Below are 26,068 nucleotides of genomic sequence, written 5' to 3'. Positions count from 1 at the left end.
AACCCAAGTTCATTCAGCAGTAAGTGGTGAAGCCAGGACCTTCACCAGGTCAGTCTAACTCAAAAGCTAACACTCTTTATACAATGATATTTATTTAATTCAAAAAACACCTATCAAGTTCCTTCTAAGTGCCAAAGGTACAGAGAATAAATAACAAAAGCTGACGTTATGGAGGGTCTGGGAAGCCTTTAGCTGTGCACGGACAGAACGTGGAGGGGGACTTTTCCTGTTAGGCCAGAACTGGCTGCCTGGGCCCAAAGCTGGGGACTAGGGAGAGGCAGCAAGGGGTTGGCAAAAACCGGGCCCAACACCTCCCTCTGGGATTTTTAAGAGGCAGAGACCTGGTCCTGCAGTTTTCAAAACCATCCTCCTTTCCCACCTCTATAAGCAGAGGGGAGGTGCTGGCCGAGTGGGGAGAGCTGGGGATTTTCCCTGCCCACCCACTCAAAACTGAGAGAGACGGCTGCCAAGAGGGTCCCTTGCAAACATCAGGCACCTCCTCAAGGGGAGACCGGCGCCTTTTTCTCCATGGCATCCACTTAGCCAGGGGTCTTGCTCATCTGCTTTGCACCTTCCTGCCCAGAGGAAAGAAGAATGGAGAGGGAAGGGGGAACGCGGAGGATCCTGCACTCGGAGCCTTCGACGTGGCAAGGTTAAGTGTGGCGATGTTGAGGGTGCACCCCAGCCCCCGGCCCTGACCAGCCCGCAGACTCTCTGCCCACAGAGTCTCAGGTCACCAGGGTCCTCCTGAAACCCAGTCCCCCTAAAACTGAGTTCCTCTTCTGAGTTTATGATTAACTCTCTCTATCCAAAACTTTACTCCCTTTCTTTTCCTGAACCTGTTCCCCTCAAGATTGAGGACTACCAAAGAAAAGGGGGGATGGGGACCACATACAAGCCCCTTTGAAGTAAAAGCCTTTTGCTTTAGTCTCCCAGGCCTCCCTTTGGTTCTCTAAAGGCCGGCTCAAGACTTCATAATTAGGAAACGTGAAGATGTAGAAACAATAGCTATTGGGCCGGGACACTGGTACCGATTTAGACTATAAATCCGCCACACAGCAGGATCACCCAACTCCCAGTTCCCTGAAAGACACAGATACAGGCCTGACACACAGTCCTAAGTTGTTTTTATAGGAAGCTGACCCCCTCCAGATGGAAACTGCTGATCGCAAGAACGCAGACCCTAGGCTGGTTGAAACCAGAAGGCTGACGATGCTTGAAACTTCACCTTGATGCCGACCAACCCGAGAATTGAGCACGAGCTGATCACACACCCTGCAGCCCCCTCCCTCCCACTGCCTTTAAAACCCCTTCTCTGAAAGCCATTGGGAGTTTGGGTCTTTTGAGCACGAGTTGCCTGTTCTCCTTGCTTGGTGCCCTGCAATAAATGTTGTACTTTCCTTCACCACAACCCAGTGTCAGTGGGCTGGCTTTACTGTACGCAGGCGAGTCGACCCTGGTTTGGTTTGGTAACACTCTCTCCTCAGATGCATAAGGCAGGCTGGAGGAGCCTGGGGAATTAAGCGCTTCTGGAAACATCCTTCAACCTGTGCCTGCTGGGAGTTGGGGAACACATGCCCCAGCGCCCCCCACCCCTGGGGAAGCCTACACCGAGAGTCCAGGAGGGTCGCGATCCACGTGCCCACAGTGGGGACTTGCCTGATAACACTGGTTCTTCTTGGAATCACCCCCCAAATAAAATACTTGCACTCAAATCTTGATCTCAGGGTCTATTTCTAGGGGAGCTCGACCTAGGCCAATAGATGACTCTCTCAGGGGGCAGTGAGCCCCAGAGAAGGGAGCTGGGATTGGACCATCTGACTAGGGCCCACCCTCCCGGGCTGCTCCTCACTGAAGGGACCCCAACAGTAAGAGGCCATGGGAGACACTCCCAGGGCTAGGAGTCCACCCACCCACCACCAGGACGTTCCAAATAGTTGACACATGCCTGCCACCAGGGCCAGCTCTTGAACCCTGCCTGCCAAGTTCTTCCGTGGGGATATTAGCCAGAGAAGCTTCAGCAATAAAAACTGTGGCTATGGCAGTGAAATAAGGAGACAGTCATGCTTCCTTCTCTGAAACGGCACTCCTTCCCACTTCAAGGCTGTGAAAAGCCACGCTCCACTGTGCATGAGGAGGGCAGGATGAGGGAGGCCAGGCCCCTGAGAATCCTCCCTGGGACTTCTGGAACTTTCGGGACAGGGGATCTCTCTTTCCACTGGTGTGGCCCAGCTGGCAGGAGGTAAGCCCGGGATTTGCTTCCCTGGGGAAAGGGCCTTCCTGAGAAGAAAGGCAACGGATGAAGGCGGCGCTGAGGAACATTCCAGCTGAGAGATTCCCAGGATACAACCTGGACGCCAGACTCAGTGGAGCCTGGAGCCCACACAACCGCAGACTTTTCTCTTTGACCAAAGCCAGTCTGTGATGGGTTCTGTCGGCTGTAACCAGCATTTTGGGAGCCACCTAAGAAAGTAAATCTCTTACTTCAGAGTCATGCAATTTTTCTTCTATTGCTCAATCAGAACAGCAGTTCCCACACTGACAATCAACTTGGTTACCAAATCAGACTGTCCTTTGGCCTCTTCCAAAGATCCAATCAGTTTGGTGCTCCTGAAGAAGGCCACCAGCTCACCCCTCAGACTCTGAAGGCTCTCCTAAGGGGCTCCAAGCAAACACAGAAATCCTCTGAATGGCTCCGAAGGTGGAAAGAAGCAAGATACACACTGATATAAAAATCTGGGTATACTTATGAGAAATACAGTCTTATCACATCCAAGTTACACGGGGTAAGTCAATTTACAAAGTCCTCAGCCAGGACTTCCTCCTCAATAGATTATTTCATAGCGGTTATGGATATGGGCTTGCAGTCCGTCTCAGGTTCAAGTCCCTACTCCAGCTGTGCAATTTTGGGTAAGTTTCTTAACCTTCCTGAGGCTCAGGGTCCCCATCTATAAAATGCAGGTGCCAGTGCCATCCATCTGGTGGGGAATCGTTAAGTATTACACCGAGCCCAGGGTCTGGTACGTGGTGAGAACCAGAACACGCTTATTGCCACCACCTCTGACTCTTATGCTGCAAAGGCAACACACACAGACTTCACTTCCTAAGCCACGGGGCCCTGAATTATAGGCACTGAAGGTCTAAAAGGCATTCCTTTGGACAAAGCAAACCTCACATTAAAGCAGTTTTCAGAAACATAAATATCCAGTAGCCAGATGTGCAAATACCACTTTTGACTAAGCACATTTTCTTTCTCTGGGCTCAAATCAAACATTGTTCCCCAGCAGGCAGTGTGGCTTTGTAATAAGAGATACTACACCCCACATGACTCCGAATTATCCCCCAAGAACATCTAAGAGCACGCTACCCGGAGCCTGCTCCTTTCCCAGACGGCTCCATAAAATACCATCCTAATGGCAGCCTAGATCGGGCTTGCGGGCAGCCAGGCCAGCTCACTAAACCAACACAGCAGCCGACCAGCGAGACCACATCTCAGACCTGTCTGTCCAGCTGCAACAGCCCAGCCCCTTCAGCATTCCACTGGCCACCCAAGTGCCTCCCAGAATGAGGTGCGCAGTTCACTTACGTCAGACTCTCCCAGCACATTCACTCAAGTGCAGGTTCACCCAAGACTTAAGAAATCAGAATCCAGGAGGCTGAGGTCTGGGAACCCCACAGGCACAGCTCCTGGGTGATTCTGGTGCTTGGGAAGTAAGACAACAGCAGCATCCCCTGTTTGAGAATCCCCCCTCTGTTTGAGAGCCCTCATTTACAGCACCCCTGAAGCTGGAGTATAAAGGCTAAGGGCTGGCTCTGGGGATCAAAGACGCTGCCTTCAAACTGTCTCCCAAGCTGGGCACTTGTCCGCTCCCCTTCCCACCCGGAAGCCCGCAGCGTATTACTCCTAACTGGTGTCCCCCAACATTTTCTTATGAACGTTATCAAATACAGAGAAGCTGAAATAACCGAACCCCTTTAAATATATCACCGAGCTCGTACAATGAACAGTTATTAATTCTGCAACTAATATTTTGAAAATATGCTATATTTGCTTTATCGCATATCTAGCAATCTTTTTCTCAGAGCATTTTAAAGTAAGCTGCAGGCACTAGTGACCTGAACACTTCAGCAGGCATATCATTAACCAGAATTTGAGGTTTACGGCTCTTTTATTTTTCAGATAAAATTTATATGCAATGAAATGTGCAAACCTTACGTGATGACTTTGACAAACGCATACACCTGTGTATCCAACGCCCTATCACTATTAGTCTAGAAACTTCCCTTTGGCCCCTTTCCAGTCAATCCCCTTCCCCAGTCACAACCACTGTTTTGATTTTTCACCATAGATCAGTTTTGTCGTTTCTTGAACTTTATATACATGCAATCATCTATACGGGCTCTCTTGGGTCTGACTTCTGTTTCTCATAATGATTGTCAGCAGGATGTCCTACTCAGCATAATGTTTGTGACATTCATCCACGCTGTACCAGTCCTTTTTCCTTCTTATTGCTGAATAATGTTCCATTACATGAATATACCATAGTTTGTTATCCTTTATCCTGTGGATGGACACCTGGGCAATTTCTAGTCTGGGGCTATTACATGTAGAGCTTCTCTGAATATGCATGTACAAGTTTTTGTGTGGACATAACATTTTCATTTCTCTTGGGAGTGGCACTGCTGGATCGTGGGGTAGATATCGGTTTAGTTTTACAAGAAACCACTAGAATTTCTTCCTAAGGGGTTACATCACGTGATACACCCACAGCACTGCCTGAGAGTTCCAGTGGCTCCACACCTTCACCAACATTGGATGTTGTCAGTCTTTGTGATTTTAAGCATTCTGGTAGGTGGGTTGTAGTGGTATCTCACTAAGGTTTTAACCTGCATTTCTCTGATGGATGATGAAGTTGAGCACTTTCCCATGTGCCTTTAGACCATTTGCATGAGTCTTCTGCTGTGAAACATCTGTTCAAAATTGTTGCCCATTTAAGAATTGGATTTTGTCTTGTATTTTTGAGTCATTGGAGGTTTTTTTTGCTTTTGCTTTTTTTTTAAATTGGGGTATAGTTGCTTTACAATGTTATGTTAGTTGGAGTTCTTTATATATGTTGGAAATAAGTACTTGTGGGTCCCCCAGGAACAGTTCTCTCCAGGCAGCCTGGCTGGGTCACCCCTCCTTCTCAAAATACTCCAAGGCTTCCCGTCACCCACAGGAATAAAATCCAAGCCTTTACCTCAGCCTACAAGATCAATGTGATGGGGCCTTTTAAGCCAGTTCAACCTCAACTCCTGCTGCTCTCCCCTCACTCACTCTCCTCCAGCCTTCAACACACTCTGCCTCAGGGCCTTTGCACTTCCTGTACTCACTGTTTGGAATGCTCTTCCCCTGGACATCCTCCAGGCTCACTCCCTCAACCCTTCCAGCTCTCTACTTAAATGCCTTCTCCTCACCCACCTAGAACAGCTTCCCCACTCTCACCACTCAGCCACCCCTCTCCAGCCCCTTATCCTGCTTTCTTTTTCCTCCTGGCAGAGACAATGCCAACAGGCACGATGTGTTAATTCGTTCACTGAGTATCTATGTCCACTAGAATGTAAGCTCCATGAGGGCAGGGGCTCTGTTTTGCTCGCTGTAGAGAACCAGTCTCATGTCTTGGTTATGGTGCATCACTTTGTAAGCCAAAGACCTCAGTTCTACCACTCAGCACAGAAAGATGACTTAACTTCTCTCTGCCCAGTTTCCCCACTTTGTAAAATGGGCCCTTGTGAAGACAGACAAGTGAGCACATGTAGAACATTGCCTGGCTCATGGTAGACACTCAGGAAACTCAGAGTGAAATTAGTAGCCCCAGCCCCTAGAGCATGACAATCACCTAACAAATATTCATTGACTAAATAAACGGATAGTTTATACATGTACAATATTTTGACTGTATATTTATAATGTACAGTATATTTATCATTTTCCTCGACTCGAGGGACTTTCACAGCCAGAAGCTACTTTCTCCTGAGGAGAGTTTATAGCCCTAGAGAGGCACTGCAAGGGAGCGGGCAGCAGGCACCATGTCTCCACTCGACACGAGCAAACAAAGACCTACAGGGTTACGTGACTCCAGTCACAAGGGAACGAGTGAAAGGGCTGGAACAAGAACTCTGGTTCCTCCTAATGCTCTGTGAGGTTCTGGCATGCCCACGGGACCTCTGCTCTTTCCACCTCCCTCCCCCTTCCTTCCCCAAACCACATGATCTCAAGAGAAAACGAACGTCCTTCATCCTGAATGTTTTTCTGGCTCAAGAAAAGGTTGAAGAAATAACTGCACACCACTGTTCATAGCAGCATTATTCACAATAACCAAAACATGGAAGCAACCCAGCATTCATCAATGGATGCATGGAAAAACAAACAAAACGTGGTCTATCCACGCAATGGAATATGACACAGCCTTCAAAAGGAAATCCTGCCACATGCTACAACAGGGATGAACCTTGAGGACATTAGGCTAAGTGAAATAAACCAGCCCCAAAGAGACAAACGTTGTGTCATTCCACTTATATGAGGTACCCAAAGTAGTCAAACAGAAAGTAGAGTGGTGGTTGCCAGGGGCTGGGGCCAGTGGGGTATGGGGAGCTATTGTTTAATGGGAACAGAGTTTCATTTCTTGCAAGATGAAAAGAGTTCTGGATATGGGTGGGGGGTGATGACGTGTGTGTATGTACTCAACACCACTGAAAGATGGTTAATTTTATGTTACGTGTGTTTTGTCACAATGATTAATAATTTTTTAAAAAAGAGTTGAGACTACACGGATTTCACCTCTAAATGGCCAAAGTATCAATTCACTTCAATCCACTTGGATGAGAGAACTTCTCTCAGAGGCCACTATAACTTCATACCACATCAATCACACCACACACTTCGGTATTTCTATGTCTTCATTTCCATTATCTTTTGGCCCAGCGTTCTCAATGTGACCAAAAAATCTGCAGTAGATCCATTAGCTGCTAATTTCCTGAATGTCAAGATCAAAGACACAATGTTCAAAGGCACAAAACAACTGGGACATTCTGCCGTGAGCCAGAAGATGCCTATATGCTGGCCCTACAAGCCAGCAATCTATACGCCCCCACGGGGTCTCCACGGCAGAGACCGTGGAACTAATAAACCCTCAGAGTCGCTCTGACCCACATACCGCGAAGTCAGGCTGAAAACGAGAAACTGCTTCCACCCCCCGCCCACGCAGCTGCATCTTCGGAGCACTCTGGTGAAGGCAGACGCCTGCCTCCAATGGAAGTCAGCGGTGATGGCCAACCTAACCTCCTGGGCGCACTGTGTGAGGATTTCGTTTTCTGTCTCCAATGCAGGTCTATTTTGCTTCATGTGGATTTTTGTTCAAAACCGCTATCTCCTTTTTCACATTTGGAATGAAAACCAAAGCAGCTACCTGGAGATCTACCCCTCACATCATCTTCCCCTTGGCCCGACCCCGACCCCTGACAACTGTCTCTCCCTGGAAAACCCTCCTTGCCCAACAGGGAACAGCCCAGCTCCCGTCTTGCCTGTCATGGCAGACCCTGCTCCGTTCCCCCAACCTCCATCCTCCCCTTCACCCCACAGCACTACGGACATCTTGGGCCAGATCATTCTGTGTTGTAGGGTCTATCCTGTGCGTTGCGGGACGTTCAGCAGCATCTCTAGTCTCTACCCGCCAGAGGCCAGCAGCACTCTCCCATCCACCTAACCCAAAACGTCTCCCAGCACTGACCAATGTCCTGGGACCAGAACTGTCCCTGTTCAGAACCACTATTCCATACTATAGAGGCTTCAGGAAGGCCCAGGGCTGCCCGGCTGAAAATCGGATTTCCCAGTACGGTCCCCGCCAATGACTGACAATGTGGGCTGGCTGGCTCCCTTGTCTGAAGGAGGAAATGCTGCAATGAGATCCAGGACCCAGAGTCCCCTCCCCACCACACACCAGGCTGAGGCTCAGCCTTGCTTGGCTGTCACCCTTCACCTAGACCACTTCACACCCACCCCTGCAGGGTTTTCTCTTGCGTCCCATTTTGGATTGAATTGTATCCCCCAAAGGTGTGTTGACCTGTTAGCCCTCAGTACCTCAGAATGTGACCTCATTTGGAAATAGGGTCGTTCCAGATGGGATTATTGAAGATGAGGTCATCCTGGAGTAGGGTGGGCCCCTAATCCAACATGACTGATGTTCTTACAAGAAAAGACACAGACACACACAGAGCGAAGGCAGGCTAAGTGAGGGGGAGGCAGAGATGAGAGTGAGGCAGCTATAAGCCAAGACTGCCAACAACCAGCAGCTAGAAATAGGCAAGGAAGGATCCCCTCTGGGTTTCAGAGGAAGCACGGCTCTGACAGCACCTTGCTCTTTGACTGAAAGCCTCCAAACTCTGAGACTATAAATTTCTATAGTTTTTTTTTTTTTTTTTTTTTTTTTTGCGGTACGCGGGCCTCTCACTGTTGTGGCCTCTCCCATTGCAGAGCACAGGCTCCGGATGCGCAGGCTCAGCGACCATGGCTCACGGGCCCAGCTGCTCCGTGGCATGTGGGATCTTCCCGGACCGGGGCACGAACCCGTGTCCCCTGCATCGGCAGGCGGACTCTCAACCACTGCGCCACCGGGGAAGCCCCAAATTTCTGTAGTTTTAAACCACCCAATTTGTGGTGCTTTGTCACAGCAGCCCTAAGGAAACTAATCCACACTGAAATGCTATCTCAAGCTCTGCTCCTCGGGACCCCAACCGCAGACACCGACCTTCCCACTCAAAGAGTATAAATTCCAGAGCAAGCTTGAGACGGCAGATGTGAGTCCATTCTTCCCTCAATTTCCACGAGCCTTTCTTTACATGAGAAAGAAGAAGAAGAAGAAGGAAAGGAGGAAGGGGGGAGGGAGAGGAGAAGGAAATTTACTTTGGGGATCCTTCCTCCCTCCATCCTCCACTCATTCAATAAATATTGTTGAGCACTACCACGTGCCAGCCACCGTTCTGGGAGCAGGTGAGAGAGCGGTGAACGAATAGACAAAAGCCACTGCCCTCCCAGGGTTCACATACTAGCAGGGGAGACAGACCATAAAATGTACATCTACGGGATGATGACAAGTGCCACAGAGAAAACTAGAGCAGGAGAAGCGGGCGGGGAGCGCCCGGGGCGGGGGCTGCCTCTGGCGTCTGATACAAATGTTCCCATGGTCCTGTCGGGCGAGGTCTCAGCTCAGGCAGAGGGTGGCACACCTGGTGCACACCAGCACACTTGGGCTCCTTCTCTTTTCTGCCCTAGCCCTTCAGTGAGGTTTCGGGAGCCCACCTGGCCAGTGTGCTAGGACGGGCTCCATGCCCGTCCCAGTGCCAGAAGGGCGACCTTCAGAACCACCACTGACTCTGACGACCCCTCCTTCCCCGTCTCCTCCTCAGCTCTCACTTCTGCTTCTTGGGATCACCTCCTAAATTAACGATCTGCACCCAGGCCCCTGCCTTGGCCTCAGCTTTCAGGAGAACCACACCAGGGCAGATGGGCCAGGAAGACTTTCCATTTCAGGCAAGGTAACCTTTCAGCCAAGACCTACAAGAGCCAGGTATGGGGATGTCCGGACGCTCTACCTCCGGGGCCTTCCACTGACGTGAAGGGAGGAGCTGGCAAATCTGGAATTTATTTTGTCAGGTGGGCCTCCCTCTTTCAACATAATTTTCTTGACAGTTGAAAACCGAGTGATAGCAAATATCGAGGAGGATACACAGAAAGCACCATATATATCCTGATCGTGTGACGGGAAAGAGGATTTGGGATTATAGCAGACACTGCCAACACCGTGCCCACTTCTCCTGACCGGGACCACTTCAGCCTGCCAGCTCCTGTACTTTTTTTTGCATTTGTGGATGTCAAAAGTCTCTGTACCGGGCTTCCCTGGTGGCGCAGTGGTTGAGAGTCCGCCTGCCAATGCAGGGGACACGGGTTCATGCCCTATTCCGGGAAGGTCCCACATGCCGCGGAGCGGCTGGGCCCGTGAGCCATGGCCGCTGAGCCTGCGCGTCCAGAGCCTGTGCTCCGCAACAGGAGAGGCCACAACGGTGAGAGGCCCGCGTACCGCAAAACAACAACAACAACAACAACAACAACAACAACAACAAAAGTCTCTGTACCTGCCAGTGTAACAGGACAGAAATACCAGGAAATGAACCTCCCCATCCCCCCAGCCCTCATTCAGTGGCTGATAGGAGGTGCTGTACAAAGACCCCGGCTCCTTCACCCCTCAGGTGGAAAGGCTCTTAGGTGTGTGTCTGACACTGGCTCCCAGTTCCCCCAGCAGGTTTCAGCTCCAGTCACCCACAGTGGTGGTCGGCTCAATAACTGCACCCCTCATGCGACTTTCCCACCCCCTCCTGGTGTTTCCTCTGGTGTCACCTCCCAATTAAATGACTTCCCCTGCCTCAGGGTCTTCTTTTTCTTGGGGAATATAAACTAAGAGAGTGATAGCTTTGAAGATGTGTACACACACACACACACACACACACACACACACACACAGTGGAACAGCCCCTCCAGCCCTCATGTTTAACACCTGCACCCCAAATGTGATGCTAGCTCATCAAACCCCTGGCCAGTAGACCTGGGCTTTAGAAGCACCTTGATGTATTCGATGCAAAATAATCCCATCTGCATTACACAGGATCACTGTCCCCGCGTGGGTGGGCTAGACCAGCCTCCAACTGGTGGGGTTTTTTCCTTCCCATACACTCCCCTCATATCTTTCCACCCACAGTGGGGGCAGTGCTGTCCTCCAGCCCACAGAATGCCCAAGGGAGGGACCCTAAAAGCCCACTGGTGAGACAGCCTGGTCCACGGGTGGCTCCCCAAGCAGCCAATTGCTCTTCCCTGGGCTGGAAGAGGGAAGGAAGCTAATCTCACAATTTGCCTGAAAAAAATCCACCTATCATCCCGTTCTTCAGCCTTCATTTTATTTTTCCCAAATCAATTTCTGAAAGTCAAAATGACTGATAGCTTCATACCCAGGACAATCACTCTCCTTAGTAAATAACCCAGCATCAATGACAAACAGCTCCCAGGGCAGTGGTGGCCACATGAACCCACACACATGGGAAAATTGCATAGGGTCTGTAGTTTGGTTACCAACATCAGTTTTCTGGTATCGCTAATGCACTCGGATCGTATCAGATTTATCATCGGGGAAGCTGGATGAAGAATACACAGGACTCTCTGTACTGTTCTTGCAACTTCTTGGGAGTCAAAAATTATTTTAAAAACCAGAGGTTTTAAAAATGCAAATTAAAAAAAAAAGTTAAATACTGAGATAAAAATAATCATTTTTTTAAAAAGCTCCCAAGAGGAGACGCTGCCAACCCATCCCTTACCTGAGAACTGGGAATCAGCGCCTTCCACCAGTGTCCGCCTTTCACCAAGTCGACCTCGCACAAAGGCACGGCCACCTTGCCGATGACACAGTGGCGTGAGAACTTATCAAAGTCCAGCACAGTCAGCAGCAGGGTCCTCCTCTGCGCCTCCAGGAAGGGGATCTCAAAGGTGTAACGCTCCTCGAACACGGGCTTCTGGGTCTTGCGTTTGACCCCGGTCTGCTTGGAGTTCTTCTGGTCCGGCAGGAGGCAGATCTTGACGTAGGGGTTGGAGTGCGCCATGTCCTGGCGCGCGCCGTCGTGGGAGATGGGAGGTGGCAGGTCCCTGGCCTCGATCACGCGCACCGTCAGGTGGTTGTGCAGCAGGTCGTACTGGGTGCTGAAGTGCAGCATGCCCAACTGGTACTTGGACAGGATCTCTGCGTCCGTCAGAAAGTCCACGTCGTCGCTGTTGGAGCCGAGGGAGTACAGGCGGGGCTCGAACTTTCTGAAATAGTCATCCGGGGTATAGGTCCGTCTGAGCACCGAGGGCTGGATGGGCTCCTTCTTGGCGCTGAGAACGCCGAACTCGATGGGTTTAATATCGATGAGTGGGGAGCTGGGTCGTCTGGAATCGAGACCTACACACCCATCAGAAATAACAATGAACACCACACCAAGTACCGGACCGGACCTGGGCCGATCTGTGAGACTGACGACATTTCCCGGATCCTCACACCTGTTCGCTCTGCTTCACGATGCTCTTCGCCAGGCGCTCTCCACTCCCGGGAATCCTCTTATTTACTCTATGGGAGGCAGCCTGGCGGTACAGCCATCCCCATCGCCATCATCACGGCAGCTAAGCGCCAGGCACTGCCCTAACTGCGCTGCGTATATCCAGTTATCTAATCTTCACAAGGTATTAGCCAGTGACTGTTATCTCCACTTTACAGATGAGGAAACAGAAACTTTAAGTCACTCACCAAAGGTCACACAACTAGTAAGAGGAGGAGCCAGGAGTCAAGCCCCACCTGTCTGGCCCCAGAGTCTGGCTCTAACCATTACCCTATACTGCCTCCACTTTCACAGAGTAGGCTCTGGGGCCAGAGTGCCTGGGTCAAATTCCAACCCGGCTACTTCCCAGTGAGTGTGAATCTCTAGTAATGAGCCGTGTGACTCCAGGCACATTTTACACACTCGGTTTTCCCATCTGAAACATGGAGCCCATCACAGCACCCACCTCAGGGGCTGTGGTGAAGATTCACTGAGCAATGCAGAGAGGGCTCAGCACAGAACACGCACATGGTTAAGAGGCACTAAATGGTAGCTACTGCCCATCTTCAAGGATCACACTCACACCTCGTCACTTACGGGGTACCTCTCCCCGGCAAGCAGCAGAGTTCACTGCTCCCAGTTCATCATTCCAATCTCTGCTCATCCCTCTATTCTAGCAATGAGCTCATGGCATTCTTTTTTCATTTTTAAAGGACTTAATTGAGGCATGATTGACATACAAAAACCTGTCTATATTTAATATACACAACTTGATGAGTTTGGAGATAAGTTTGCACCCATGAAACCGTCACCACAACCTATACCATAAACGTATCCATCACCTTCAGAAGTTTCCTCCTGCTTTCTTTCTTTATTTAATTTTATGTGTGTGGTAAGAACATAAGAGCTACCCTCTTTTTTAAGTACTCCATACAGTACTGTTAATTTTATGCACTCTGCTGGACAGTGACTCTCTAGAACTTACTCATCTGGCATAAGTGAAACCAACACCTGCCTGGTTCCAGCTCCCCCTGGGAACCATATTCTACTCTCTGGGCTTAGGAGTTTGATTATGAGATGCCTCGTATTAATAGGATTGGCATTTGTCCTTTCATGGCATCTTGTTAATTGCCCAAAGCCTGTCTTGCTGGCTAAAGTCACGAGCCTTTGCCGGTGCGTGGCTGCACTCTGATAAATGTGTGGTGAATGCAGTCATCTCTGTATAGAGCTGGGCACGAGACTTAGGAATCATCTAGACTAGCGCCATCCAAGAGAAAATAAATGCGAGCCAGATACAGATGTACAAGCCACAGAGGTAACTTAAAATTTTCCAGTAGCCACAAGTTTTTAAAACTACCAAGAAACAGGTGAAATCAATTTTAATATCCAATATATCCAAAATATAATCATTTCAATATGCACGCAATGTAAAAACATTTTAGTGAGACACTATAAATTCTCTTTTTTCACACTGGCTTCAAAATCCATTGGGTATGTAACAGGTGCGGGGCATCTCAGCTCAGCCACATGGGTGGTGGCCGCTGTGACCAGCGCGGGGGGCAGGACAGCCCTCTCATTCTACAGATGGAAAGACTGAGGCTACAGAAGCCCGACATCCCCTCCGTTTCACTATTTCAAGCCCTTGAACTTTACTTCCTTCTTCTTCCCCCCATAGTCCCGGGAAAGATCAGACATCAGTCATTTCCAGCTGAGTGGATTAGTTTCATGAATTTAAGCTTTTTCCCTGTTAAGTGAATTTCAGACATCAGCTGAATGAGACAGAGGAGACTCATTTGGGGAGTGACAGGAGGTTGGGAGTCTCTGGGCTTTCTCCTTCCCACCCAGATCATGCCATCTGGTCAAACACACAGGCTATACATGGACAAACTGAGTGGCCTGAGGGCCACATTCAACCCAGAGATACATTCTGTTTGAGTTTAAAAGTAAAGAAGTTTCATATAAAAACCCAGACTGCCAGTTTCCCTTTCCAAAGATCAGGCAATACAATCCCACATGGCAAGAGCTGAGTAGTAGCTGGCCCCGTTCAATGAGACATTAGCTTCCTAACTGGCCCCAATCCCTACCCTGCCCTAGTACAAGGCCAAGAGTCGCCTGCCATTTGTCACTGCATTAGGGTGATATTTATCTCTCTCCAACCCTCTGCACTCAGTCACTGACACAATCCATTTGGCCCCTGAAGCCACTTGAATTTGCAAGCCCTGCTACGTAACATGGTAACTAACACTTGCCTTTCGGGGTCCGAAATGATAATATGCTGACAATGTCATCAACTGAGCCAATTCAATGAAACTTGTGATCAATACTACAAAAATCAATCAAAATGATCGCTTCTCCCTGAACTTGGAAGAAATCAGGTGCGATGCCCTCCTTTGTCACACTGCCATGATCTCTGTCATCTTGTCTCCTGGCCTGTCACACCACTCCACCCCCTCCCCAGAGATGACCCTGTCCTTCACGTCTTTCCCGGGGATGCTCCTGAGTGTCTGGGAATGCCAGCTTTCCCCATTTGTCCTGGGGACCCAGATAGCGGGGGTGTACTTCACAGACTCTGAGTGGCAGCTGAGCAGCAAGGCTTGCTCGAGCCAGGACCCCTGACCGTCACGGCAGAGACGCTTACTTGAAATCCTCCGGGTCAGGCTGTATGTAGACTTAGATGTGTCCGAGGACGAGCATCTCCGATCTGGGGAGTTGGTCCGTGGGGTCAGCGGGACTTCACTGGCTGTGTGGACAGAGTTCCCGTCCTTGTCACTGCTCCGGCTGGCCAACCTGTAGGAGAGAAGAGGTCTCAGTGGTTGTCAGAGAATCCCCAGGGATTGGCATCTCTGTCCCATGGGAGACAGACCCATGACGAAACTGCTCTCAGACCCAGGTTATGCAACTTGGAATAAAGCAAATTTGAAATAAACTCTCAATAGCTGTTAACTCTCAATAACGTCTTGCTTGTTGTACAAAATGTGAAATGATATAAATGAGTATTTCCCAATTTAGAACAATCCGTCAAGAATTTGCACAATTTCAGAGCTGAGGCTGGGGTGGGGGGAGGGGTATGGAAACTTCCTCAGGATGCTGCCACACGGAGGGTACCACTTTGACTAAACCAAGACAAGACCTGTCAGTCTTCAGTCTGGAAGGGAGAATGTGGCCGTTTATATGCATCAGAACTTCTGCGAGTGGCTTTTGGTAAGAAGTGTCCCACTATTTCAACAGTCACTGTGTCTATAAGATCTTTAAAAAATATCCTATAACAATGTCACTCCAAGTTTCTTTGAATGGCAAGGCTATGGCTACAAAATGGCCCTGAGAATCAATGATTTAAGAGCAACATTTTGATGTGTAGAAACAGCTGCGAATTAGCAGCAGCCACAACTCAATGTGCTCCCAATAAGGATGAGAAATGCTGAAAAAATAGAAAGCACTTCGGGGGGCGGCGGTACAAGGTAGTAATTAAGAGCTAGCTCAAGGCAAGTCCCTCCCTCTCTCTGTGCCTCCGTCTCCCCGTCTATAAAATGGGACTAATAATAGTACCTGCCTTACCCAGTTGCTGTGAACACTGAGTTAACAATATAAAATGCTTAGAACAGTGGTTGGTATGTTGCAGGTAAGTGCTCAATACATTTTAATTGATGTTATTATAGCAGAGGTGGCTTTAAGATCCCCCAATACTCACACAGCTACTAAGGACGCTGGGAAGGGGAAGGGGCGGGGAGACAGCTTGCAAAGTGGCCGTGAGACTGATGCTGCTGACAGCAAGCCCCTCGGCCATACCTTCAAGACTGCATCCCCCAACTTGACATTTAAACCTGAGGCGAAACTAGTCTTGAAAAATGCAACTTTCAAATTCTATAAGGTCTGCAGATGCAGCCTGGGCATGACACGAGACTGATCTGATGTTCCTCCAAAGCTAGGGTCACAGCCAGGACGAATGGGCACGTTACGGGGCGAAACTCCCAGTCCTTGCTTGCCTCCTGCTCCTGGTCTGTAAAAGGAGAACGGAGGGGCTTCCCTGGTGGCGCAGTGGTTGGGAGTCTGCCTGCCGATGCAGGGGACGCGGGTTCGTGCCCCGGTCCGGGAAGATCCCACATGCCGTGGAGCGGCTGGGCCTGTGAGCCATGGCCGCTGGGCCTGGGCGTCCGGAGCCTGTGCTCCGCAGCGGGAGAGGCCACAGCAGTGAGAGGCCCGCGTACCGCAAAAAAAAAAAAAAAAAAAAAAGGAGAATGGAGCAGATGGAATGTGGGGCATGGAAGGGGGCAGGCGAGGGCACAGAGATGCGATCGTACTAGATCCTTCTCTCTCTCCTGTAAATGAAGCAGCAGCGCCTCCCAAGGAAGGCAGGACCAAAATGCGACGCGGCCACTGGGGCCCCTCCGCCTGCATGGCCTGTTTCCCGGCTGTCATACCTCACTGAGGCCGCTGCCTCCACCTGTGAAGTCCCATCAGTCTTCAAGGATCAGCTTAAATGCCATTGCTTCCTGAAGCTTTGGTTGAGTCCTCTCAGACACGGTAGCAGTGTATGCCCAGCCCACCCCTGTCCCTTTGGCGACCATCAAGCCTCCGTGCCCTCTGTTCCTTCCGCCTGGAATGCTCTTCCTGCCCCCCGTCACCTGCCTTGCTCCTCCTCATTGTTCAGATCTCAGCTGCAACAGCACCTCCTCAGAGAGGCCCCGCCCTGTCCCGTCACCTCCTCCCACCCCGTCACTCCTTATCCCTGCACCTTCCTTTTCCCACTTCAGCACATAACTCTTCTTCAGTGTGGCCTGCCTGCCTATCTTCTGCGTCTAAGCCGCAGCTCCACGCGGGCAGGGGCAGTATCTGCCTTACTCACCACTGCCCTCCTTGCCCTAGCACGGCACCTGGCACGTCTGGGGCGCTCTGGTTTATTTTTTTCAGTGAATGGGTGAATGAATACACCCTTCCAGTGGTTCTCATCTGACTTACCTTGTGTCACTCTGATCTGAGCACACGCCTTGTCACTCCTCCCATAACAGGGTACAGATCTTAACGGTGGGATCTGTACTTACTGTGATCAAAAGTACCAGGTGCTGAGCACCTACTGTGTGCCAGGCACTGTGCTCAATGCTCTGTATGAACCATCATTTCATCCTTGAATCAATGCAGGAGTTAGTCGTTATGAACCACCCCCACCCCCTTTACAGACAGGGAAATGGAGGCCCCAATCGGGTGGAGGGAGGGGTGGAGAATTGACCTGCACCACTGTGAAATGGCAGAACCCCAGTGGAATGCAACAGTACCAGACTCCGGATCACATGCCCCACGCTACAGAGCTGGGTATCCCCTGGGAGGCCTGTAAGAGCCCTGCGCTTAGTAGGTACTCAACACATGCTTGTTGGACAAAGAAATAACCTAATTCACTCTTCAGTGAGGGTCTTCCTGGCACTGCCCCAAAAGGAGCCAGTCAGATTGTACCGTTTTTCTGACCCTCACCAGCCCAGCCCAGCCCAGCCCAAGAAAGCTGGGGGGACCCACGTGATGGAAGCATATGTGACAATTAATGGTGTGTCCCCCCAAATCACACACACAAAGGGCCAGCTCATCTGCCACATGCCACCCCACAGAGAGGCACGTGCTGTGGTTCTTGGTTCTAATGTCACAGTAGCAACAGCTACAAGGCCTGTACACTTGACATTTCTACTCTCTGCCTGTTTGATAACATGCAACTGCCTGCCTGGTAAATAAATCTGAGGAAAGCACAGCACTAAATTCTCTTCCTGAAGGATTTAACCGGCCTCCCCTTTACCGATTTCTCTTAATATTTCGCATGATCTTGACAGTCAAAAATGTACTCAGTGTGCCCAGGATTCAAGGAAGACCTGGGTCATCTTAGGAAGCACAAAGGTCATGTACAGCTGCTCAGACTGTACACTGCACTACGCTAGGTGGTCCCATTCATAATGACCACCACGTGAAGGGCACCTCCTGAAGCTGTGTGGTGTGCTGGCTCTGCTGGAAGGTTCCAGCCCACTTCTCTGCTTGTGGCATAACCAAAACAAGTGTCTTCCCTGAGGGTCCCACCCCAGAAGAAATCCCCCGCTTGTACAAAGGGTCAGCAGCCTGGGCAAAGCAAAACTATCCTCCAACTCAGTGGCCGTGCATCTGGAACACTCTGCATCTGGGGCAAACAGATACCAGGCTGTGATTTTCAATGTCTATCAGGGGTTTACTCTGGTTCAGAAGAAAATCCAAATTCCTTAATCTGGCATTTGAGACCCTACACGACCTGAGCTCGCAGGCTCGTTTTCTATGATCGCCCCGATTCGTGGCGTTTGTCCACCCTGGATCCAGTCACAGCACCCAAATTGTTTATTACCCAGGTCTGCAAACTACAGGGCCAAATCCACTGCCTAATTTTGTAGAAGTGTTATTGGAGCACAGCTATGCCCATTCACTAATGAACTGTCTATGGTTGCTTTTGTACTACAAGGATAGAAGTGAGTAGCTGCAACAGAAACTAAGCCCAAGAGGCTAAAATATTTACTATCTAGCCCTTTACCGGAAAAGTTTGCCAACCCCTGTTCGACTAGCTTATTATTTCTTGTGTTTCAGGTGGAATAACCCTTTCCCTGGTTCCAGCATGGTCAGCAAACCCAGGAATGATCCCAGCACTTTTTCCTCCAAGCAAAAGTGATTGGATCAAGTGATTAGCACACGACCCGAGCCAGGGCAATGAGAGCCTTTCCCGATACATTTGTTGCTGTTAAAAATGAGGCAGAGAAAAAACAAAGCTTAAGAATGAGGCCAGGGCTTCCCTGGTGGCGCAGTGGTTGAGAGTCCGCCTGCCGATGCAGGGGACACGGGTTCGTGCCCCGGTCCGGGAGGATCCCACATGCCGCATAGCGGCTGGGCCCGTCAGCCATGACCGCTGAGCCTGCGCATCGGAGCCTGTGCTCCGCAACGGGAGAGGCCACAACAGTGAGAGGCCCGCGTACCGCAAAAAAAAAAAAAAAAAAAGGATGAGGCCAAAACAGAAGAAACGTAAAGAAAGAGAGTGAGAGCGCGTACATGCACGCCCATGACATCATTTGAGCCCCTGGATCCAGCTATGCCTGCAGTCATTCTCCCAGGATTTTTCCATAACAAAACTCTATGCAAGACCGTCATACGGGCGTGCAGGGTGTGAATACACAAACTGAACTTATATACCTGCTGTACCTCCTACACTAGAGTTTAAATCCCCTGAGCATGGGAACAGGACTCTATCTAGCCTTGTAGGGCAACCTCAAGAGAAAAACTACCGAAGAAACTGAGATTAACTTTTCAAGGGCATGACTGCCACTTTCAGGACTCACTTTCTGCCTGCAGGTTAGTCAGCTGGTCAATAGCCATTTTTTGGAATGAACAAGACAGCCCTGGCACAGCAGAGCTGGAGTTCTTCTGAGCATGGCTTTAAAGACGCCAGATGGGCTGAGCCAACCTCCGTCACTGGAAAATGGGGATGATCCCTTGATTAACGAGTTGGTTTCACCAAACATCTCAACTCTGTGCACACCTGCAGGATCCAGGCTACAACCTGTGAGTAATGGGAGGTTCCTTAACATTATCTTTATCAGTTGAAAGAATCTTGATCTATACCTAATAATAACAGAGATGAATACTTACTACTGTGCTCAGCACGTTACGTGCATATCTCATGACGCCTAACAGCGACCCTATAAAGTAAGTTCTATTACTTTTCTTACTTTACAGATGGGGAAACCCAGAATAGGGTAAAAAGAATCACTTAACGTCTATGATTACCAACAAGGTATCAAGCAGCCTGAGGTACTTTTGCATACACTAATTCATGCAATCACCACAACCACCCTATAAGATAAATACTATTCTTTTTATCATCCCCATTTGACAGATGGGAAATCAAGGCACAGAGCGATCAAGCAACTTGTCCAAGGGAACAGAACTAGAAAAAAGTAGGAGAAACAGGATTTGAACTCACAGAGCCTGACACAGAGCCATTTGGCTATGGAAATATCTGATACTTGCTTCTAAGAAAATAAGAGGACTGAGGCATGACCCCCAACTTGGAGGGAAAGATGGGGCGCCAGAGGCTTCTGGAATCTTAGCCCAAGGGTTTAGCTGAGACAGCACTGGATCCCCACTGAGGCTGCAGCTGTGGGCCCTCACACTGTCTTCCCAACTCTCTGAGCCTCCCCTCTGTATCATGAGAAGTGGCACCTGGTGATTCCCAGGCCCTGGCCCTCTAGACTCAACCCAGACTCTCCGGCCACATTCCTCTCCCAGCCACAGAGAGGTGGACCAGACACGTGGCTGAGAAGCTTCAAAACTGCGTTCCCAAAATATCCGAGCGACTGGCAGATGGAGATGTTGTATGCGGGCGCGGGAGGAAAACGAATTGGAAATAAAACGAAAGACGCCAGAGAGAACATAAACAGCGAAGGAGGACACGATGGCGACTGGAGGTGCTTTTCTGCTCCCCTGTTTCTGAAGTTCCTGCTCAAACCAGCAGAGAGGCACTTGTTTGTTCATGCTGTCCACACCAAATACTCCTTGAGCATCTAGCATGAGCCAGGCACGGGCCAGGTGCTAGGACAGTTTGTCGTACTGACTTGGATTGAAACCTTTAGAATGTGGACATCCCTTGAAGAATATAGATGCTCACAGATCTCTTTTTCTGCTTGGAACGACACTCAGTGTGATTAAACGTGCCCACATGCTTAGCGTTACACAGTTCGTATCTCAGAAGGCCCGATGTGAAACCAGCTACACTGAAGCCCCACCCCCAGCTGGTCTCGCCAGCCTGCCGAACGCAGCGAGGCACAGAGCACATCCCATCAGCAGCTAAGAGGTCGATGGAAACTCAGCCTTTCCCACTTTCACACCCCAAATCCTCCTTCCCGGGCCCCAAACCCCCTCGCAGAAACGGAGGAAAGAAAGGTCTTAAGATTGCCTTCCAGGAAGTTCGGAGCAGTTTTACTTACAGCCAGGGAGGAGTCTGGGCAGGGAAAGGTCCCAGAATTTCAACTTCATCCTCACTCGACTGGCAACAGCTGGATTCATAGCACTTCTGACAGCAGTGCCGGCAAGTCCATCTGCAGAGCAGCAGATCGGAGATTCTAGAAAGAAAACCCTGAGGCCATTGGGGGAGGTGGGGAGTGAAGAGGGGTAGAGGGGAGGTGGAAAGGGTGGGGAGGAAAAAGAGGAAAAACACCCAAAATTACAAGCAGCTGATCCCTGATGAGAAATAACGACATTCAGGAGGTCTGCCTCCGCCACTGATCACTTAGAACAAAATGTTTTCCATTTCTATTTACCAACTGCAGGCACAAAGATGTGGCAAACACCAACCCGCTCGAGCCATTAATAGCGAGCACAATATTTGCAGGTTATTTTCTTTTGCAGTTTATGTGAACGTCTTTCTTGACATGGGGATGGTTTATTCAACATCGTGAGGGCTATGCAATATGTTCTCAAAACACAATGAATATTACTTTGTCTTCTTGAAAGCAAAGCAAAAATATTTAAAAAAAATCATCTCATGACATGAGAGTAAACAGAGATAATCAAATGGCAATAAGTAGGGGGTGGGAAGGAAAACTTATCTCATCAACTAGTGTCTTTTCACCGGGATCTCCCTTCCGTAGAAGGGGATCGAAACCATGCCGTTATCAACATCCGGTTGCTGTTTAATATTCAATATCCCCGCAGCCCCACACAAGGCTCCAAAATGACAAGCAAGCATTTCTTGATCAGAAGCCAGACCAAACGAATCGCCGAATTAACTCACCTCGTTTAAAGGTTCCAACTGCCCTTTTAGAGATCCACGTGAAGCCAAGGGGCGCAGAGGGCGAGGGGGGTGACAGAGAGAGAGAGAGAGACAAGACCAGTTTAGCAATATTCCAGCAACCCAAAAAAAAAAAAAAAAAAAGCCCTGCTTCTTTCCACTTACCATCCTGGGAAGGGAGCTGACCTCCTAACAAGGTGTTGCTACCTTCAGGGTTGCTGGTAGCCTCCCGGCTAACCAACACCGAATAAATGGGAAACTTTAGCATTTCGATTTGATTTGCACCGTATGCTGTTATGAATCAGAGCGGGTGGATAGATAGTCATGCTATCCAATGCAGCCACACTTCAGGAGAGGAGCAAACCTTCCTATACAGAAATAGCCATGAAGCCAACCCAAAAGGACATGATTAGCTAACATGCAGGCAGGCACAGCGTGGATGTGACTTGGCTCCCCCGCCCTCCCCGAGGCCCTACCTTCCAATTCTGCTCCAATGGTGGGGAGCTTCACATGACCACCCACAAACAGAGGGAGCCAAAGAAAAGAAAGCCATAGTCTGGTCCTCGGGAAGAAGGGAGGGAGCCCCTCCCTTCTTCAGCCCCACCTCCACCCCAGTTTCTTCTCTCCGGTTCCCAAGGCAGAGTCTCCCGCCACCCCCTTCCGGGAGAGAGTCTTAATGGCTTTCCAAACGGGCCAAGTAAACCAGGTAGGTTAGGAGGAGTCTCCCACAGAACTCAGAACTTTGAGTCAAGAGGGAGAAAGTTAACTGTCTTTTTCAATTCTCTTGCAAGGAGGAGAAAGTCTTAATTTGGTACCATTGTATGTGACATTTTTCTAACAGTTGCAAATCCCATCCCCGCCTTCCTTTTTAAACTGAGAGCAGACCCCAGCTCAGAGCCTTGGAGACAGCCTACCCATCTAGAATCCAAGAATGTGGCATTATTCTCATGGTGTTTATTTTTCCTGTTGCCTTCTGTTTATATCACGTGACCCTGGTTTTCTATTATGGTAATGACATAAAGTTTCCTTTTCATACTATTTTTTAAAGTTAAAATAAAGTGCAAGTCCATTTATAGAAAAAAAATTAAGTGAATAACAGCACAGGTGGTTCGCAGCTCATGAAAAACTCAAAATCCTTGAAGTGATAAGCGATTTACTGCAGCTTGGGAAACGAAGTCTCGGGCACTAACCACACCGAGGCGGGTGAGGAGAAGGGTATGAAACTGAGTGAAGAAGCGCTAGTCCTGGCCTCACCAGTGGCCAATCATGTGACTTGGGCAAGTAGGGGTGGCGGGGGGGGGGGCGCACTCTGAGCCTCAGTTAACCTCTTCTCTTTAGTGGAAGGGCTAAGCTAGGACACTATGAAAATGCTTTGTCCTGCCCAGCTGCACAATATCTGAACCCCTTCTGTGGCTTATGAGAACCAGACAGTTTGTCAAGTCCAGTTGGAACCTGCTAGGCACCGGGGACTGTCCTGGCCAATACAGCGGTGAGGTGAACAATGCAGAAAAAGCTATGCCCTCGTGGGGCTCACATGAGAAAGTGCTTTAAAATGCTTACGGTCAAGTGCAAGGATACAGTGATGCTTCTTCACAACAAGCCAGGCTCACAGGGAAGTGTTCCTTGGGTATGTAGTGATCCAAAGAGAACCATTTCTAAAACCATGATGAGCAGAAGCAAGGCCACCTCAGGGGCCCCAATGAGGTACAACCACGCAGCTTTCTCAAGGCCCAGGTGCAAGGTGACTGTCAGGGCAGCAAAGAGAAACCAAGGAAAATGAAGAAAGAGGAAAGGGAAGATGCTCTGAGGCTCCCACGAATGCCAAGTCTTTGAGGCTCGGTTTCATGTGTTTGACCCAATGGAGGAGAACTGATTCGAGCCAGGAAAAAAAGGAGGAAGGAGGAGAACCCAGATATTCTAGAACAGGGGGTGCAAGCTATGGCTAGCAGACCAAATCCGGCCTGCAGCCTGTTTTTCCATGGCCCTCCAGCTAAGAATGGTTTGTATATTTTTATTTGGTTGAAAAAGAAATTTAAAGATTAATACTTCTTGACTCATACCAAGTATATGAAATTCAGTTTCAGTGTCCACAGACTTTTATTTAGGCACAGCCATGCCCATTAATTTACTACTGTCTATGGCTGTTTAGTGCCAGAGTCAAGAGGCTGTGACACAGACCATGAAGCCCTCCAAGAAAAAAGAAGTATTTGCTATCTAGCCCTTTACAGAAAAAGTTTAACACCTTGTTCTAGGAGGAAAGTCAACATCACCGGGCCATCCTCATACCAGATGCTTAACAAATCCCCCACCGATCCCCACCAGCCCCCCTTTTAGGCCTCACCACGACCCCTAAGCACCTGTATGGCCTTGGGCAGGTCCCTTAATTACTCTGTGCTTGAAGGCAGTCATTAAGACCCGCAGAAGCGTTGTTCCTTTCTCACTGCACTGTGCATTCTGAGGGGCAGGGACCTGCTGCTTTCTCAGCTGTGTCCCCACTGCCCATACATAGTAGGTGATTAGCCAAGTGTCTCTTGAGCAACTGTCGACCAGCGCCCCGCCCCACAACATCCACACAGTAGGTGAACAGTAAATGTGACCTTCATTGAACTTGAAAAGATGACCTAGGGATTCCAATGGAGCGAACCTAAGGAGAGGGATGTGAAGGCTATGGCCTAGGTGGCAGAGCAGAGTTCCCGGCAGGTGGAAAAGTCTAAAGACATGACGAGGGGATGCGTGAGCCAAAGGGGCACGAGGGGACCAGCAGCAACCCCAGCTGTAGCCGAGGGGAGACGTGAGCCCGGATGCACCCTGACTGTGGGAGCCTGGAGGCTTCTCTGCCAGGCTGAGGAGCCAACCCCAGAAGCAAGCAGCTCAGCGGGTCTGACTGCATGACCTTGGCGCTGACCCGTCGCCACTTCCCCCCCATGTATCGAGAAGAAAGGTCTTTCAGTCAAGCAGCGCCCCCTCACCGCCCCCTAAAGAAGGTGCTTGTAAATTATTTCAGCCTAAGGATTCTTGGGGGGTGTCCCCAAGATGATGGTGGTCCACAACTCCCAGACCCCAATGCAATGGCCCAAAGTAATCGGCTGCCCCCCAACACCACCAGCGCGCCTCTGGTGTGTCCCCCACCGCTCAACACCCAGTGCCCGGGAAAGACGACGTCCTTGTCCATCCTGGCCGGAACAGGCTCCCTCCACCGGCCAATTAGCCGGAGCCGTCACCAAGGCAACGGCAGCTGGCGGGCCGGGCGGCTGGCGCGCCCCGGGCCGCCCTGCCCGCGGCCCCTCCCCTGGGGAGTGGTGCACGAGGGAGGAGGTGGGGGAAGGGAGAAGAAAAGTCCGCCCCACCCCCATTCCTTCCCCAGGAGGTGAGGGCGCGCGTGAAGAGTCCGCTTAGGGCCTTTCGTCACGGGGTGCGGGGGTCCCCAGCCTCTTCTCCTGGGGCGCACCCCCCACTGCTGCACAGGTAGCCTGCGCTCAGACACCCTTTTTCTCCAGGCAAGTTTGTGGCAGCGCAGCCGTCTGCCCTCCCTCCCGCGCGCTCACAGTCGCAGGGGGCGCGGCACCCCTCACCCACACCGCGGACCTGGCCCCCCGGCCTCAGCCCTACCTGAATGTACGCCATTTTCGCCCGCGCGCACTCACTCCGGCCCGGGCATGGCGCCGCCACGGCCACTTTGCCCTCGCCAGCCCGAGAGAGGGGAGAAAGCAAAGGGGGAAAGAAAGAAAAAGGCAGCCGGGTGGCCCCAGACGTGACTGGCGTGGCTGATGAGCGGCTCCCGCCCCTCCGTCGGCCGCCCCGTCCTTGCCTTCCCCTGCGTTCCGGCTCCCGGAGTCGGGGCCGCCTCCCAGGTTGGGAGAGCTCGGGCGCCCAGGGCCTCCGCCTCGGCCTCCCTTGCTGTCCCGCGCTTCCCCCGAGGCGCTCCCCAGGCTACATTAAGGCCGGGACGCCTGGGGAGGGAGCCCGGGGCAACCACGGAGACTGCAGCGACCCTGGCGCGGGCGGGGCCGGAGACGCTGGGGCCAGTGCGCGCCAGAGGCGGGGGAGGGGACCGCGAAGGGGAACGGGGTGGGAGGGGGCGGTGCGCGGGTCAGCCCATCCGGTCGGCACCGATGTTGGCACCTACGAAGAGCGGGGCCT

General features: G+C 50.6%; 1 protein-coding gene across 3 annotated transcripts in view; it reads right to left on the bottom strand.

Moving 5' to 3' along the window:
- The window catches only part of SYT17 (synaptotagmin 17), a 104,105-nt gene extending 78,417 nt beyond the window's left edge, over positions 1-25,688 (bottom strand). Inside the window, exons 1-5 of one of the 3 annotated variants that reach the window (XM_030847152.2) lie at positions 25,538-25,688; positions 21,932-21,949; positions 21,126-21,274; positions 14,792-14,940; positions 11,401-12,020 (exon numbers count right to left, since the gene is read on the bottom strand). In XM_030847152.2, coding sequence (XP_030703012.1) covers positions 11,401-12,020; positions 14,792-14,940; positions 21,126-21,274; positions 21,932-21,949; positions 25,538-25,552 — 951 coding nt within the window. In that variant the 5' untranslated portion in view covers positions 25,553-25,688. Of the gene's footprint in view, positions 1-11,400; positions 12,021-14,791; positions 14,941-21,125; positions 21,275-21,931; positions 21,955-22,093; positions 22,394-25,537 lie in introns of those variants that run through there. The other 2 variants (XM_060285378.1, XM_030847151.2) reach the window with 2 other exon arrangements.
- Between the last annotated feature and the right edge of the window lie 380 nt (positions 25,689-26,068).

This window comes from Globicephala melas, chromosome 15, assembly GCF_963455315.2.
Source record: "Globicephala melas chromosome 15, mGloMel1.2, whole genome shotgun sequence".
NCBI lineage: Eukaryota > Metazoa > Chordata > Mammalia > Artiodactyla > Delphinidae > Globicephala > Globicephala melas.
The sequence above is the reverse complement of the archived record's forward strand: the minus strand, read 5'-3'. Positions and strand labels throughout refer to the sequence as shown.